Source organism: Mustelus asterias, chromosome 13 (assembly GCF_964213995.1).
Source record: "Mustelus asterias chromosome 13, sMusAst1.hap1.1, whole genome shotgun sequence".
In the NCBI taxonomy this organism is placed as follows: Eukaryota; Metazoa; Chordata; class Chondrichthyes; order Carcharhiniformes; family Triakidae; genus Mustelus; species Mustelus asterias.
The window spans coordinates 6,582,612-6,597,996 of NC_135813.1; the positions used below are offsets into that span (position 1 = coordinate 6,582,612).

General features: G+C 43.9%; 1 protein-coding gene across 2 annotated transcripts in view; it reads left to right on the forward strand.

Moving 5' to 3' along the window:
• The window catches only part of usp20 (ubiquitin specific peptidase 20), a 65,881-nt gene extending 52,014 nt beyond the window's left edge, over window positions 1-13,867 (forward strand). The window contains exons 23-26 of one of the 2 annotated variants that reach the window (XR_013499333.1): window positions 101-169; window positions 425-618; window positions 5,965-6,023; window positions 12,249-13,867. Coding sequence is in view for 1 of the 2 variants with exons in the window: in XM_078226257.1 (XP_078082383.1) it covers window positions 101-169; window positions 425-582 (227 nt within the window). In the remaining variant the exon portion in view is untranslated. The other variant, XM_078226257.1, reaches the window with a different exon arrangement.
• Window positions 13,868-15,385: the final 1,518 nt, after the last annotated feature.

The following is a 15,385-nucleotide window of genomic DNA, read 5'->3' on the forward strand; positions in this document are numbered from 1 at the left end:
TTTTAACTATTTAATCTCCTGAAGGGAGAGGAACTAAGATGTGTGTGAATATGGCTAAGAGAACTTCCCCTGAATGTGTAATTTTCTTCTCTTCTCCCAGAACCTCCAGGTCCAATTGACAACAGCAGAATTGCTATCATTAAAAGTGGCCACGTTCAACTTAAGCAAGGTATGAATCTGTGTCGTTTAGGATTCTATATATTTGGAGTTTGATAAATGGAAAAAGTTGAAAGCAGGAAAATGGGACTCAGTAGATGTGAATTTCTTACCTCCCAATAAATGCGCTATGGAAAAGGAGGGGAGTGGGTAATAGTGTCAGTGACAGCAGAGACCAAAACTATTGGCTGATGTATAAACCCGTGGTAGCGAACAAAATTTTCCTACCAAACGTTTGCTCATGTTTGTTTACTTGGTCTGTCACTAGGTGCAGACTATGGCCAGATATCTGAGGAGACATGGAACTATCTGTTTACTATCTATGGTGGGGGACCGGAGATTGCCATGCGCCAGAATATTGTTCAAACTGACTTGGACAGCCCACAGGGAGAGCGGAAAATAGAAGCAGAAACTCGAGCCATGTGACCCCGCAGATCAGCCGGAAGTAAAACTGGTTGAACGGTAAGTTTGTGTCGGAGAAGCAGACAAAATGTTATTCGCTCAGAGTCAAGGCTTTAGACGATGGTGAGATACTGATCAGTCACGATCTAATGAGTAGTACTGTGTGCAGTTCTGGTTGTTGCAACATTATAAGAAGGACATGGACGCACTGGAGGGAGTGCAGAGGAGATTCACCAGGATGCTACCTGGGATGGAACATTTAACATTTATAAAAGAGAGGTTGGGTAGGCTTGGGTTGTTGTCTCTGGAGCAGAGAAGATGAGGAGGGGTGACCTGATTGAGGTGTTCAAGATTATGAGGGGAATGGACAGGGTGGATAGGGAGCAGCTGTTCCCCTTAGTTGAAGGGTCAGTTACGAGGGGACACAAGTTAAAAGTGAGGGGTGCGAGGTTTAGGGAAGATTTGAGGAAAAACCTTTTTACTCAGAGGGTGGTGACGGTCTGGAATGCGCTGCCTGGGAGGGTGGTGGAGGCGGAATGCCTCACATCCTTTAAAAAGTACCTGGATGAGTACTTGGCACGCCGTAACATTCAAGGCTATGGGCCAAGTGCTGGCAAGTGGGATTAGGTGGACAAGTCAGGGCATTTCATACGTCAGAGCAGACTCGATGGGCCGAAGGGCCTCTTCTGCACCGTATGATTCTGTGAATCGCAGAGCAGGATGCTTCAAAGGAACATAATCAATCAAAACTTCACGCTAAAGAAAATGCTAGTGCAGGTGACCTTGAGCTTAGTCAAAGGGATCGATTTGAAGGAGGGAACAACAGGCTTCTGGAAGGAATTCCCGACTGGAGTTACACGTCTGATGGCATGGCCACCCATGGTGCAGTGTTTAAAATCCGGGATGCACAAGAGACCGGAATTGTTATAGTGCAGAGATCTGAAGCTAGTAATGCAGGGGAAATTTATGGAGGTGGGGAGAGATGATGCTATGAAGGGATTTGAAAATAAGGATGAGAATTTTAAAACTGAGACGCTCCCAAATTGGAAGCCGATACAGGTCAGTGAGCACCAGGGTGAAGGATGAAAGGAACTTGGTGCAAATTAGGATGCGGGCAGTTGTGTTTTAGATAAGTACAATTTAGGGAAGGTGCTGGCATAATGGTATTGTCATTCAACTAGTAATCCAGACACCTGGGGTACTGTTCTGGGGACCTAGATTAGAACCTCACCATCTGCCATGGTGGAACTTTAATTATAGAGTCATAGAGGTTTACAGCATGGAAACAGGCCCTTCGGCTTGTCCATGCTGCCCCTTTTTTTTAAACCCCTAAGCTAGTCCAAATTGCCTGCGTTTGGCCCATATCCCTCTATACCCACCTTACTCATGTAACTGTCTAAATGCTTTTTAACGATAAAATTGTACCCCCTCTACTACTACCTCTGGCAACTTGTTCCAGACACTCACCACCCTCTGTGTGAAAAAATTGCCTCTCTGGACACTTTTGTATCTCTCCCCTCACCTTAAACCTATGCCTTCTAGTTTTAGACTCCCCTACCTTTGGGAAAAGATATTGACTATCTAGCTGATCTATGCCCCTCAGTATTTTGTAGACCTCTAAGATCACCCCTAAGCCTCCTATGCTCCAGAGAAAGAAGTCCCAGTCTAACCAGCCTCTCCTTATAACTCAAACATCAAGTCCCGGCAGCATCCTAGTAAATCTTTTCTGCACTCCTAGTTTAAGAATATCCTTTCCATAATAGGATGACCAGAACTGTACACAGTATTCCAATTGAATAAAAGTCTACTGATGACCATGAAATCTTTGTCAATTGTTGTTTTTTTAAAAAAAAAACCATCTGGTTCACTACTGTCCTTTCAAGGAAGGAAATCTGCCATTCTTAGCTGGTCTGGCCTACTTAGTGACTCCAGACCCATAGCAATGCGGTTAACTTTTAACTGCCACTCAGTTCAAGGGCAATTAGGACTGGACAACAAATGCTGGCCTTGATAGCAAAGCCCACATCCCATGAAAGAAAGAAAATAAAATAATGGCGCGAAAGATGGGAGGTTGACCAAAGTAACAATGATGTAATCAAGTTCAGAGATAGCTAAAGCAGTCCCCATTGACTTCCCTCATGTTAAGATTGGATTTGTGCTCACCTGCGCCCACCACACCTGGACATTCTGTACCAGAAAACCTTGAAGCACCACGCTTGCTGACAAATGCTCTGATCTTTTGATCATCATCTAGTGTTAACTTGAATCCCAATAATTCCGAGAACTGAAGATGGAACATATATGCCCCAGTAATGGCGGCATACTAGTTCGCACTGCTGCCTCACAGCACCAGGGACCCGGGTTCAATTCCGGCCTCTGGTAACTGTGGAGTCTGCACGTTCTCCCCATTCTATGTGGGTTTCCTCCGGGTGTTCCGGTTTCACCCCACAGTCCCAAGATGTACAGGTTAGGGGGATTAGCCATGGGAAATGTGTGGGGTAAGGGGATAGGGCAGGGAAGAGGGCCTGGGTAAGATGCTCTGTTGGAAAGTGGTTGCAGACTCAATGGGCTGACTGGCCTCTTCTGTACTGTAGAGATTCTATAACAACCCACGTCCCTATTCTACAGAATTGACGTTCTTCCCCAAAAGCATGTTGAAGGAGAGAGAGAGAGTTACTTCATACACACCTCCATCAGTGCAGCACCATTGACAAAAACCTGGAAACTAGTGCTTGTCCAGTGTTAGCTAGACAATGGATTATGTTGTTTACTCTGAATTTGCAGCACAAAAACAGGCTGTTCTTTTTATTTATTTTTTGGGTATGTGGGTGTTGCTGACAAGGCCAGCATTTAAAGTTAAAGTTTCAGTTTATTAGTGTCATAAGTAAGGCTTACATTAACACTGCAGTGAAGTTACTGTGAAATTCCCCTAATCGCCACAGTCCGGCGCCTGTCCGGGTCAATGCACCCTAACCAGCACGCCTTTCAGGATGTGGGAGGAAACCGGAGCACCCGGAGGAAACCCACGCAGACATGGGGAGAACGTGCAAACTCCGCACAGACAGTGACCCAAGCTGGGGATCGAACCCAGGTCCCTGGCGCTGTGAGGCAACAGTGCTAACCACTGTGCTGCCCCCCCATCTCCAATTGTCCTTGAACTAAGTGGCTTGATAGGCCATTTCAGCAGGCAGTTAAAGTCAACCACTTTACTGTGGGTCTGGAGTCACATACAGGTCAGACCAGGCATATGGTGACATGTGGGTGAGTACTTTGTCTCTGTCTTTACTAAGAAGAGGAATGATGCAGATATTTTAGTTTTTAAAAAAAATTCATTCGTGGGACATGGGCGTCACTGGCTGGCCAGCGTTTATTGCCCATCCCTAGTTGCCCTTGAGAAGGTGGTGGTGAGCCGCCATGCCTTGAAGTAGGCAGGTAAAGACTTGTTTTCCCTATTCAATTACTGGGGGCATAGATTTAAATTTTTAGGCTTGAAGTTTTATTAGTGTCACAAGTAGGCTTACATTAAGATGATTGGTATAAGGATTAGAGGGAACATGAGGAAAAACTTTTTCACCCACCGGATGCTGGGGTCTGGAATTCACGACCAAAGTTAGTGGTTGAGGCTGAAACGCTTAACTTATTTGAAAGGTCCCTGGATCTATATCTGCGGTTATTTGGTCAGTGCCAACACAGTGGGCCGAATGGCCTCTTTCTGCACTGTAACCTTTCTATATGGGAATGGCAGATTTCCTTCCCTAAAAGACATTACTGAATGGATTTTTACCACAGTTGATAGTTTCATGGTTGTCATTACTAAGGCTAGCTTTCGATTCCAGATTTTAATTAATTGAACTTAAATTCCACCAGCTGCCATTGTGGCATTTGAACCCGTGTCTCCAAGCATTAGCTCGGACCTCTGGATTTCTAGTCCCTATTGGTCTGTGCCAGTGTTTCTGCTTCACAGTTCCCAGCTGACTTCATCTAATTCCAAATCAAAGCAGAAACTTGTAGAAATACTCAACTTGGAGTACTGTGCTCAGTTCTGGTCGCCTCATTACAGGAGGGATATGGAAATTATTGAAAGGGTGCAGAGAAGATTTACAAGGATGTTGCCTGGATTGGTTGGCATGCTTTATGAGGATAGGTTGATGGAGCTCGGTCTTTTCTCCTTGGAGAGGCGAAGGATGAGAGGTGACCTGATAGAGGTGTACAAGATGTTGAGAGGTATAGATCGGGTGGACTCTCAGAGGCTTTTTCCCAGGGCTGAAATGGCTGCTACGAGAGGACACAGGTTTAAGGTGCTGGGGAGTAGGTATAGAGGAGATGTCAGGGGTAAGTTTTTCACACAGAGGGTGGTGGGTGAGTGGAATCGGCTGCCGTCAGTGGTGGTGGAGGCAAACTCAATAGGGTCTTTTAAGAGACTTCTGGATGAGTACATGGAACTTAATAGGATTGAGGGTTATAGGTAAGCCTATATATAAGCCTAGGTAGGTAGGGACATGACCAGCGCAACCTGTGGGCCACAGGGCCTGTTTGTGCTGTATTTTTTCTATGTTCTGTGATCAAGCGGTACCTGTGGAAATAGAAACAGTTAACATTTTGGGTTGATATTTTTTGGTTGTAGATCAGGGAAGCAGCACGTTGCGTTGCATGCTTTACACTTTTTTTTTCCTCAGCATTATCAGGCTTGAATTTAACACGTGCTGCCTGACCTCCTGAGTATTTACAGCATTTTCTGTGTTTATATTATAGCAGTAGCAGCAGTGTGCACTATCTGTAAGATGCACTGCAGCAACTCACCAAAGATCCTTAGACAGCACCTTCCAAATCCCCAACCATTTCTATCTAGAAGGACAAGGGCAGTAGATACATGGGAACACCACCATCTGCAAGTTCCCCTCCAAGCCACTCACCATCCTGGCTTGGAAATATATCAGCTGTTCCTTCGCAGTCGCTGGGTCAAAATCCTGGAATTCCCTCCCTAACGGCATTGTGGGTCAACCCACAGCACGTGGACTGCAGCGATTCAAGAAGGCAGCTCACCACCACCTTCTCAAGGGCAACCAGAGATGGGCAATAAATGCTGGCCAGCCAGTGACACCCATGTCCCACGAATGAAAAAAAAGAATATATATATATTTAGGTCTGCAGTATTTTGCTTTTGTTCACCCAACTTTATCTTTGCAACCTTCTATTCCTTCCTGCCTCATGTACTTCTCCAACTTCCCCTTATAAGCTATTCACCTCAGCTCCTTCCAGTGATGGTGGGTTGCATATTCTAGCCACTCCCTGGATAAACAAGTTGAGGATTAAAATATAAAAATTGAGGCGAACAGCATGGAATTGCTATTGTTTAATCAATATTGAGAATGAGACTAATTAAGGATGAATCTCTGTGTTTTGCAGGCTGTGATCCTGAGGCCCAAGGATGTGAACGCTATTGTTTGCACCTGTGATGAATCTACGTGAGCACTTTGTAATTTAACTGTCGAAATTGTCCTTTTTTTAAATTATTTTCTTCCTGACTAAATGTACGGCTAGACAAAAGTGTGTTGCCTAATAGATTGTATAGTAGAGAGTGCTATGGAAACACTATGATGCTGTACTTGCATAAGTCTGACTGTATTTCCTTTAAGTAGAGTCTGCACTTTTTTTTTTCCGTCTTTCCGATATGTATCTGTAAAATACACAAGTGGTTCTACCGAGCAGGCCTGTTGTTTATAGATCTTAACCCGCAGCAGCGATTCAAAGTGTGATTCGGGCCTGCAATATCATACGAATACGTGCGCTGCACCGCTGACATGCTCTTTAAGCCCAAGGCCTAAATGTAACCTTCACGAGGAGGCTGTCGAAGAGAGAGAATTTCTCCCAATGGTTTTGGTGGCAATTTTACAGCGGCGGGGAAAATGTAAAGTTGGAAGCAGTACAGCAGCAGCTGACTTATTTCTCAATGAAATGTTGTAAAATGTGCCTGTCAAGTGGAGTTAGAAATATTGCCTTTTAAATTTCAGCTGGGCATCCTAGCCAATGCGGTTGCAAATGTTGCTTGTTTTCCAATGTAATCTATGCAGCAGGTGTTGAACCTCCTCAGCATATGCGCAAACATTAATTTTCCTTGTGTTACTCCCAGGATCATTTATTATTTTCTCTTCTTGTGCACCTTAGGCGTCAGGCAGGTTTTCGAGTGCCACTTTATGACCGGAATTTGGGTTTTGCAAGCAGGTTAGCTTGTTCTGATGTCGCTTTTGATGCAAACTTGTGTATGGTTTAAAGGAATTGGCCAGATGATCCAGAAGAGATCAGGAACTTCCTGTAGCGGGAGCTTTTGTGTCAAAAGCTTAAAAGTGCACGGGGATCTGACCCCTTGATTCTAAATTCAGCACCAAAATACTAGCTGAGGGAGCAGTTCGGAGGAACCACAGTGCTGCGCCTCTGAGTAATGCACAGAAGCAGCCACGTTAATCTCAGTCAGAATCCAGAATGTGAGGGGGACCCACGCCAGGTTGAGCAAGTAGAAAGCTGTAGTAATCCACCTCATCCCGACAAAGAACAGTTTTGTTTTTAAGATCTGTACGGCTGGGAATAGAAGTGTGCGAAACAAGAGTGGGAGTAAGCCATCCAATATGATCCAGGCTGATTTTCCCCTTCAATTCCATCTTCTCGTGTCATCTCCAAATCCCTTAATTGCCTTGGTGTTCAAAAACACCTTGAATATTTTCAATGATCTTTTCAACTTCCTTGAATATTTTCAATGATTTGAGTATCTATAACTCACTGTGGTAGAAGATCCCAAAGATGGCAGCCTGGAACTGTGATGAGAAATCTCTTCATTTCAGGGCTGTGAATCTTTTGAATTCTCTTAGACTGAGAAAGTGGAGTTGAGGGAGAAGGTCGGACCTGATATTGAAAAGCAGAACAGCTCAAGGGTCTGTATGACCTACTCCTCTGGAAAATTAGCATATTTAAACATATCCTAATCAAATTGGCTGTGTAGCCTCCTCTTGAATCAGTTTTTTAGCTGACAATTTGCACATTAGCTTCCTGCTGGGCACCTTATTTTGCTTGCTTTGAATTATTGGATGATTCATTTAAATAATCAAACTGGTTGGCTAAATACTGGAAGCTAGTGAGTGTCATAGTAATAATTCTGAATTTGATGGTGTATGGACAGTTGCCCCCTCAGTGGATCACAACCTCGTGTTGTATCAGTTCAAGCTTTCATCCATTAATTCATCAACCAAGCTTAAAATGTTGAATGCTAGAGTTACGGGGAGAGTATATTGAACATTCTTTAGATGTGATGAATCTTATCATCCTTGGGAGTAAATAAAATATTCGGAAGCTTCTTTCTCTTTGGTTGGAAGTCCTGGCGTCGGCTTTCTTGTTTTTGAGTTCCGTGTTAAATGGCCTAAACCAATCCTCCGTCTATCAGCAAATATTTGGGTTGAAGTGAAATTCGCAGTTCTGTTCAGCCGTAGTCTCTTTGTGCTTATAGATTTCTGCTGCGTATTACTGATGGCAAGAGATGCTTAAAGCCCCCTCACCCCAGAGCAGAAATTGAGCTTAGCAGCATTGTGCAATGACACTGTTCTACTTTTACAGTGTTAGGCCAGGCTTTAGACTGATGCTGTCCACAGACCCGGATCTATCTATCTTTATGCCACCTTCCCTGACAAAAATTAGGTCCTGGATCTTAAGCAAGTGACTTTCTATCCAGGCAGTTCAGTACACCGTACCGGGTATATAGTTGATAAGCACAGAAGTCGTTTGCTTAACAAGACAGTTGCAGTATTTTTATTAACAAACTGTAAAAATTGACTTCAGTAACACCTTCCTTTGCATAGTTAGGGATTTTGTATGTTGTACTTTGTCCATTCCGGTGAAGTGAAAGTTTGGTGACTGACACGTGCCCTGTTTGGCTGGATGAAGTTTGTTGCCAACTTTTCTGTAGGCTCAAAATAGAGCACAAGACGAAGAATTTATTTTCGTTTTGTGCAGAGGGGACAAAGATGATGATTTTGGAGGTGAGGTGCTGGGAGAGGGATGTAAATGTTTGTACAGCAAGTATATCGACATGTCTATGAATCTGCAGAGGAAGAAATGCTAAAGGGGTATTGGGCCTTGGATGAATTGCAGTATTAAATGGTGAACTGCCAGGCCCCGCCTCCACTGACCCCTGCCTGGCCCCGCCTCCACTGACCCCTAACTGGCTCCGCCTCCACTGACCCCTGCCTGACCCCGCCTCCACTGGCCCCTGCCTCCACTGACCCCTGCCTGGCCCCGCCTCCACTGACCCCTGCCTGGCCCCGCCTCCACTGACCCCTGCCTGGCCCCGCCTCCACTGACCCCTGCCTGGCCCCTACCCCCAATAAAATCCATGTTTTAACTTTAAATGGAGTTACTTTACCCAGTTAAATTATCAAATTTTTTTTGGCCGTTCCCCTCCCCTACCGAGAGAGACTATATCCTGTACTTTTATAATTTCCCTTAAAATAACTTGGTAAAGCCATTTGCTTTTGAAAGGAAATTTATAAATTGAATACAATGTTTTGCTAATAATAGTTCAGGTCTTCCTCAACCTCGTGCAGTAGCTTGATCCATGATTTAAAGATTGCAGTATCTTGGTAGCATCTCTGTGTTGAGTGTAATTTAAGTTTGTTCTCCCTGTAGAACAAAAGCAGAGGGTTCTACATGCATGTTTTAGTTTTGGATGGTGAGGTTTAGGGGAGCAGTGAAGTGCAGAGTCGGGGTGAAGAGGTTGGAAGTCCACCAAAGTATGTATTTTTTTTACAAAAACTGTCACAAATAGCAGATCTCCCCTGGTCTTGCTAACACTAGACATTTTTAAAATTTATTCTTTCATGGATGTGGGCATCGCTGGCAAGGCCAGAATTTGCCCATTCCTAATGACTCTTGAACTGGGTGGCTTGCCGGGTCATTTCCGACAGCAGTTTAGAATCAACCGCATTGCTGTGGGTTTGGGCTCGCATGTAGACCAGACTGGGTAATGAAGGCAGACTTCCTTCCCTAAAGGACATTAGTGAACCAGATGGATTTTTAAACAATCATTGATATTTGTCATGGCCACCAAACCTGAAACCAGCTCAATTCTAGATATGTTAATTTAATTTGAATGCCATCGGCTGTAATTGATCAGATTTGAACCCGTAACCCCAGGGCATTAACCTGTGACATTACCCGCTAAACCACCACTTGCCCAACCCCACCTACATTTGCAAGCGACCCTAAAATAAGTGAATAGCACTGAAATCTTTTTGACCAACTTTTCCAACATTGAGTCACAGCAGCGGGAGAGTTTTTATGAAGCTGCCGGCACCATTAAGGTGTGAGGAGGCATGCTGTGTGCGAGGCTTGTAATATGTTGGAACAGTGGACACTGGCCAGGTATGAGATCCGCCAGTGCACCTGTGGCAGAGAGAGGAACTGGTACAGAGACTGTAATATCGAGCTTGTATAAGAGCCAACTGGCTGGTACAAAACTTCCACAGTTTTTATTTTTTATTTTGATGAATTCATTACCTGATATGGAAGGGGTTGAGGGAAGGACATGAGGTTCACTCGCTGCGGTTTATCTGAGAATATTTTTTTCCCATTTTGAGAATGTACTGGCAAAGCACAGTGCCCCCTCCGAGCATGGTCTCAGTAGCAACTGTGAGTTGATTGACTGCCCGCTTCATTAATATTTCTATGGTTCTACAAACAGCACAATATTACCAGCTGTAATAATATACTTGGTGTGAAGCGCAGTCGTCCTGGTATGTCATATACTTTCAGGCTGGTGCATGCAGCGATTTAGCATCCAGCCTTTCGATGTGCTATGCACACTACACCCTGGTCTGCAGCCAGGTTTATCTGTATTTCAGTGCCGTTTCTCAAGGGATAATTTCCTCTGTTGAGCTCTTTTGTGAACAGTCTTGTTTTTATTGCGGGTACATTTAAAAATATTTGTAAGAAATTACATTGCGCAAATTATTTTTGTAACTAAATATTTGTTGAAGTCCTCCAGAAGTTTTGTTTTTAAGTGTAGTTCCAACAATGTCCATGTTTAAAGCGTTCAATTCCAGAATCTAATTGGGATGTTTTAAAGGGATTCAGTGGGGTAGGTACAAGGAATTGTTTTCTCTGGTGATGAACTCAGAACAAGAGGCCCCAATCTTTAAAACTGCCATTGGAGCATTCTGGAGTGAGATCAGGAAGCTCTTTTTCCCCCCACACGCACGATAAAGAAGACCTGGAACTTTCCCTAAATGGATGTGAATGCTGAGTGAGTTGATTCTTTTTCAGGAGTAAGATCAGAATTTTTTTTTGTTAGATAGCCAGAGGCATCGGGAGAAAAAGTGGACAGCTTGGGCGACACGGTGGCACAGTGGTTCGCACTACTGCCTCACAGCGCCAGGGATCCGGGTTCAATTCCGGCCTCGGGTCACAGTCTGTGTGGAGTCTGCACATTCTCCCCGTGTCTGCATGGGTTTCCAGTTTCCTCCCACAGTCCGAAAGACATGCGGGTTAGGTTGATTGGCCATGCTAAATTGACCCTAGTGTTGGGGGGATTAGCAGGAGGAATGGGGCCTGGATGGGATTGTGGTCGGTGCAGACTCGATGGGCTGAACGGCCTCCTTCTGCACTGTAGGAATTCTACGAAGTGGAGTTAAGGATACAGATCAGCCATAGTCTGATTGGATGGCACCAGCTGCTTGAGAGACTGAACAGTGTACCCCCACCCCCCCTTCCGATATTCCAAATCTCCAGAGTGTTGTGTCCCAGATCAGGACTGGGGAGTGGAGGATCCAACTTCTATAATGGATGGGTCTTGCCCTTCAGGCTGCCTGAATTTAGCCTAGTTAGTGGCATATTGTCATACTTGGTGGATTGCATTGCAAGTATTTGCAGAAACATTTACCAGGCGTCAGTCGCTCAGCTTGAGACTTGTAGAATATTCCTGGATTCAAGGTTCACCTTATCTATGAAACATCTTGTGTAGAAAGCCAAGATCGATCCCATATTGTATGAGGAAAAAAAACTGAGAGTTGCGTATACTGATATCCCACTAGCAAAATGCTCCCGAATCTCTTTTGTAGGATATCTCTGTTAACTAACGGACGTTTGCTTTTATAAAGTTCCCTTCTAAGTTTTGAACTTTTATCAATGTGTGAGACTTTTTACAAATATGTTAAGAGGAAAAACACCGAGGAGTCTATACCTAAAAACATGCTGTGATGCTGCACCATGTCGCCACGGTTTCGATATGATCCAATTTTGCTACTCTGGTTACAAGATGGAATGTGAATCACTTGCATTGGCTAAACTGCTGGTTCAATGTTGAATAATGTGTTACCTTGACAGTTGTAAAGATGGGATTAATCTGCTGTAATCTTTATCCTATGTAGCAACTACAACTTGCACATTTAAATTATTCTCTCAATTATACACTTAACGTGATGGAGTTTCATTATTGCTTCATAAGTAATGCGGAGCTGTTAAGTGCATAAGATACTTAAATAAAGTGAAATAAATGGCTTGGATAGTTTTGTTAATTCCTTCATTCCATTGTACAGTTCAAACTGTTGATCGTAACAATTATGAAGATTTAATTATGTTTTTATGTATTTATTTTTAAAAGTTTTGTTTATTGAGGTTCATGCACAGATATTTTTGATATCCCCAATCAGTCCAGGGCTGTTTAGAATGCTACAAGGACGTGCCAGTGAAAGGATTAGTTTGCTGCGTTAAATCCATCCATTCTGTTTGACACGCAGTAGAAAAATTCCACAGCTGGTATTTTTTGATGGAAGCTTGTTCTGTGTAACAGCAGCATTCGCAAGGCTAAGAGAGCTCCAGTTTTTGGGAAATGAGCAATGCTCTGTGTCAGTAACCTGCAATTTCTTGCACCACATACAACGTAATGAAATGCCTAAAGCGTCAGCAAATATCGACTTGCTCGTCAAAAGGCTGATTTCCCGACGCACTCAATTCGGTTGCCACAAAGAACTGAAGAATTTCTGGAACGAGAAAAAAAGATTTGTCCATCGCTACATGCCAAAGACTACACTGGATGACTGTCCAATTCATTAATGTATAAACTCTCCTACATTTTGTTGCCATCAAACAGCATGATGTTTTTGTATTAGACTTGAATGTATTTATGGAAATAGACTTGATGCCAAATCATGATTCTCTCTTCAGAAATGTATTTGGTGGGATGTATGACTGGATCAGTGTGTGTTTGACTGCAGAAGGGAACCAACTTAAGCTAATTGGGGATTGGAACTTGGATAGCCACCCCTAACCTACAGCTTGAGGAATTTGTCAGAGATCTTTACAATGTGGGGGCCAGTTCACCTTTCTCGCCCAGCCTTATGTTTCACTTGCATTTGACTCTTCCACACAGGCAAGATAAGTTCGTATAGAGAGTCCCACTGCATTGGCATGTAGACAAACTATGTGCCAACTTGAGCAGTAGTGAACATTCAGTTCACATTTTCCTTTCCTTTTTTTGAGGGTTCTAATGGGAAGTGGCTCATTTGGAGTTTGAACTTGCATTTCCCTGAAACTGTTTCTCAATATGAATTAATCTGTTCTTTTCCCTGTGACATTTGTCTATTTAAGTGAATATATTTTAAAAATCAAAGCCTTGGCCATCATGATAGTTGAACCCAGTTCCCAAAATTTGAACATTATAGAATCCCAACAGTGCAGAAAGTGGCCATTCGGCCCCTCGAGCCTGAACTCTCAAACAATCCCATCCAACCCCTATCCCCGTAATCCCACACATTTACCCTACTAAACCCCCTGCTACTAAGGGGCAATTTGGCATAGCCAATCAACCTAACCCACGCATCTTTATTTACTATTGTCACAAGTAGGCTTACATGATCACTGCGATGAAGTTACTGTGAAAATCCCCTAGTCGCCACACTCCAGCACCTGTTTGAGTACACGGAGGGAGAATTTAGCATAGCCAATGCACCTAACCAGCATGTTTTTCGGACTGTGGGAGGAAACTGGAGCACCCGGAGGAAACCCATGCAAACATGGGGAGAATGTGCAGACTCCACAGTCAGTGGCCCAAACCGGGAATTGAACCCAGGTCCCTGGTGCTGTGAGGCAGCAGTGCTAACCGCTGTGCCACCATGCTGCCTGAGAGAAACATCTAAGGATTTTCATCTGACGAAGGAGCAGCGCTCCAAAAGCTAATGGCATTTGCTACCAAATAAACCTGTTGGACTTTAACCTGGTGTTGTTAGAACTCTTACTAAGGGAAACAAACAGAGGGCTATTTAAGATTATACGAGAGTGCCAGGCCAGAATAAGAGTGAGTGTTGAAGAAATGTATAACCATCCCAAAGCATGAAATTAAGCAGCTTTGCAACATGCATGGGATTACAATGTATTTACTGCAGTATCAGGTCCATTTCTCTTTACAGAATTAAAAAGAATTGGCAATTTTCAGATAGTTTACCCCTTATTGCTTTACGACTTTCACAACATTTTCAGGTGCAGTTTCTCCTGTCAAGAAATTTGAAGAAAATAATTGTAAAATCATAAATAACCGTAAAATGATGCAGGACATTTTGAATGCCCAAATTTCCACCCGTGAAACTGAAATTCAGAAAATTAACCTTTACCTTATACAGACATTCAAATTCCCCCTTACTCAACTGAGTTGCCTTATTAGCATATGCTCATGGCAAGGACAGCCAAGGTGAAAGCATGCTTCGCTACATTATGGTCAACCAGTTGATATCACGATGGATTGTCATCTTTTTGCCAAGCTAATGTAGGGTGGCACACTAAGGGACAATTTAGCATAGCCAATCAATCTAACCCGCACATCTTTGGAGTGTGGGAGGAAACCGGAGCATCTAGAGGAAACCCATGCAGACACGGGGCGAACGTGCAAACTCCACACAGTCAAATAAGGCTGGAATTGAACCCGGGTCCCTGGCGGTGAGGCAGCAGTGCTAACCACTGTGCCACCGTGCTGCCCAACATCTGGGATGACTTTCCGAGGTTGTGAAAGGCATCCTATAAGTGCAAGATAGCTGGCACTATATTTGCGCCTCCGTTATGGAATGTAGGAGTACTATTATATGAATTTTATATGGGTGGCACAGTGGTAAGCATTGTTGCTTCACAGTACCAGGGACCAGGTTCGATTCCGGCCTTGGGAGTCTGGCTGGAGTTTGCATCTTCTCCCTATCTCTGCGTGGGTTTCCTCCCACAGTCCAAAGACTAGGTGGATTGGCCATAGTAAACGTGAAGGGTGTGCCTGGGTAAGATGCTCCTTATGAGAGTCGGTGCAGACTCGGTGGGCCGAATGGTCTCCTCCTGCACTGTAGATATTCTATAGCGAACATCACTGACAAGGCCAGCATTTGTTGCCCATCCTTAATTGCCCTTGAACGGAGTGGTTAGCTTTCAAAAGGACAGTGACGGGTCCGGTAAGTAGCTGAGATGAGATTGAAATGATCTGGTTATCCATTGCCAGCAGATGGGAGAGGACGTGTCGGGAGATGAATGATGGAGATGGTTCAGCCAGGCGGGGAAGGAAGGTCTAAGACCAGATGGAAAGATGGGGTGATGAGAGACTCAACGCAATGAGACTGAAAAGGGATGGGTGACTGATGGAGAAGGGTGATCAACTAGCATTGTAGCCATCCCAAGTAATTTCCAAGATGGTGCTGAAACTTGGTGACTTCTTGCAAGCTGTGCCCAGCATCCCTTCTAATTTTATCTTTGGCTCTCGTTCTATGCTTCTGACTCTTTATTCTAATTCTTTTCTATGACTGCAACACTACATTCTGCA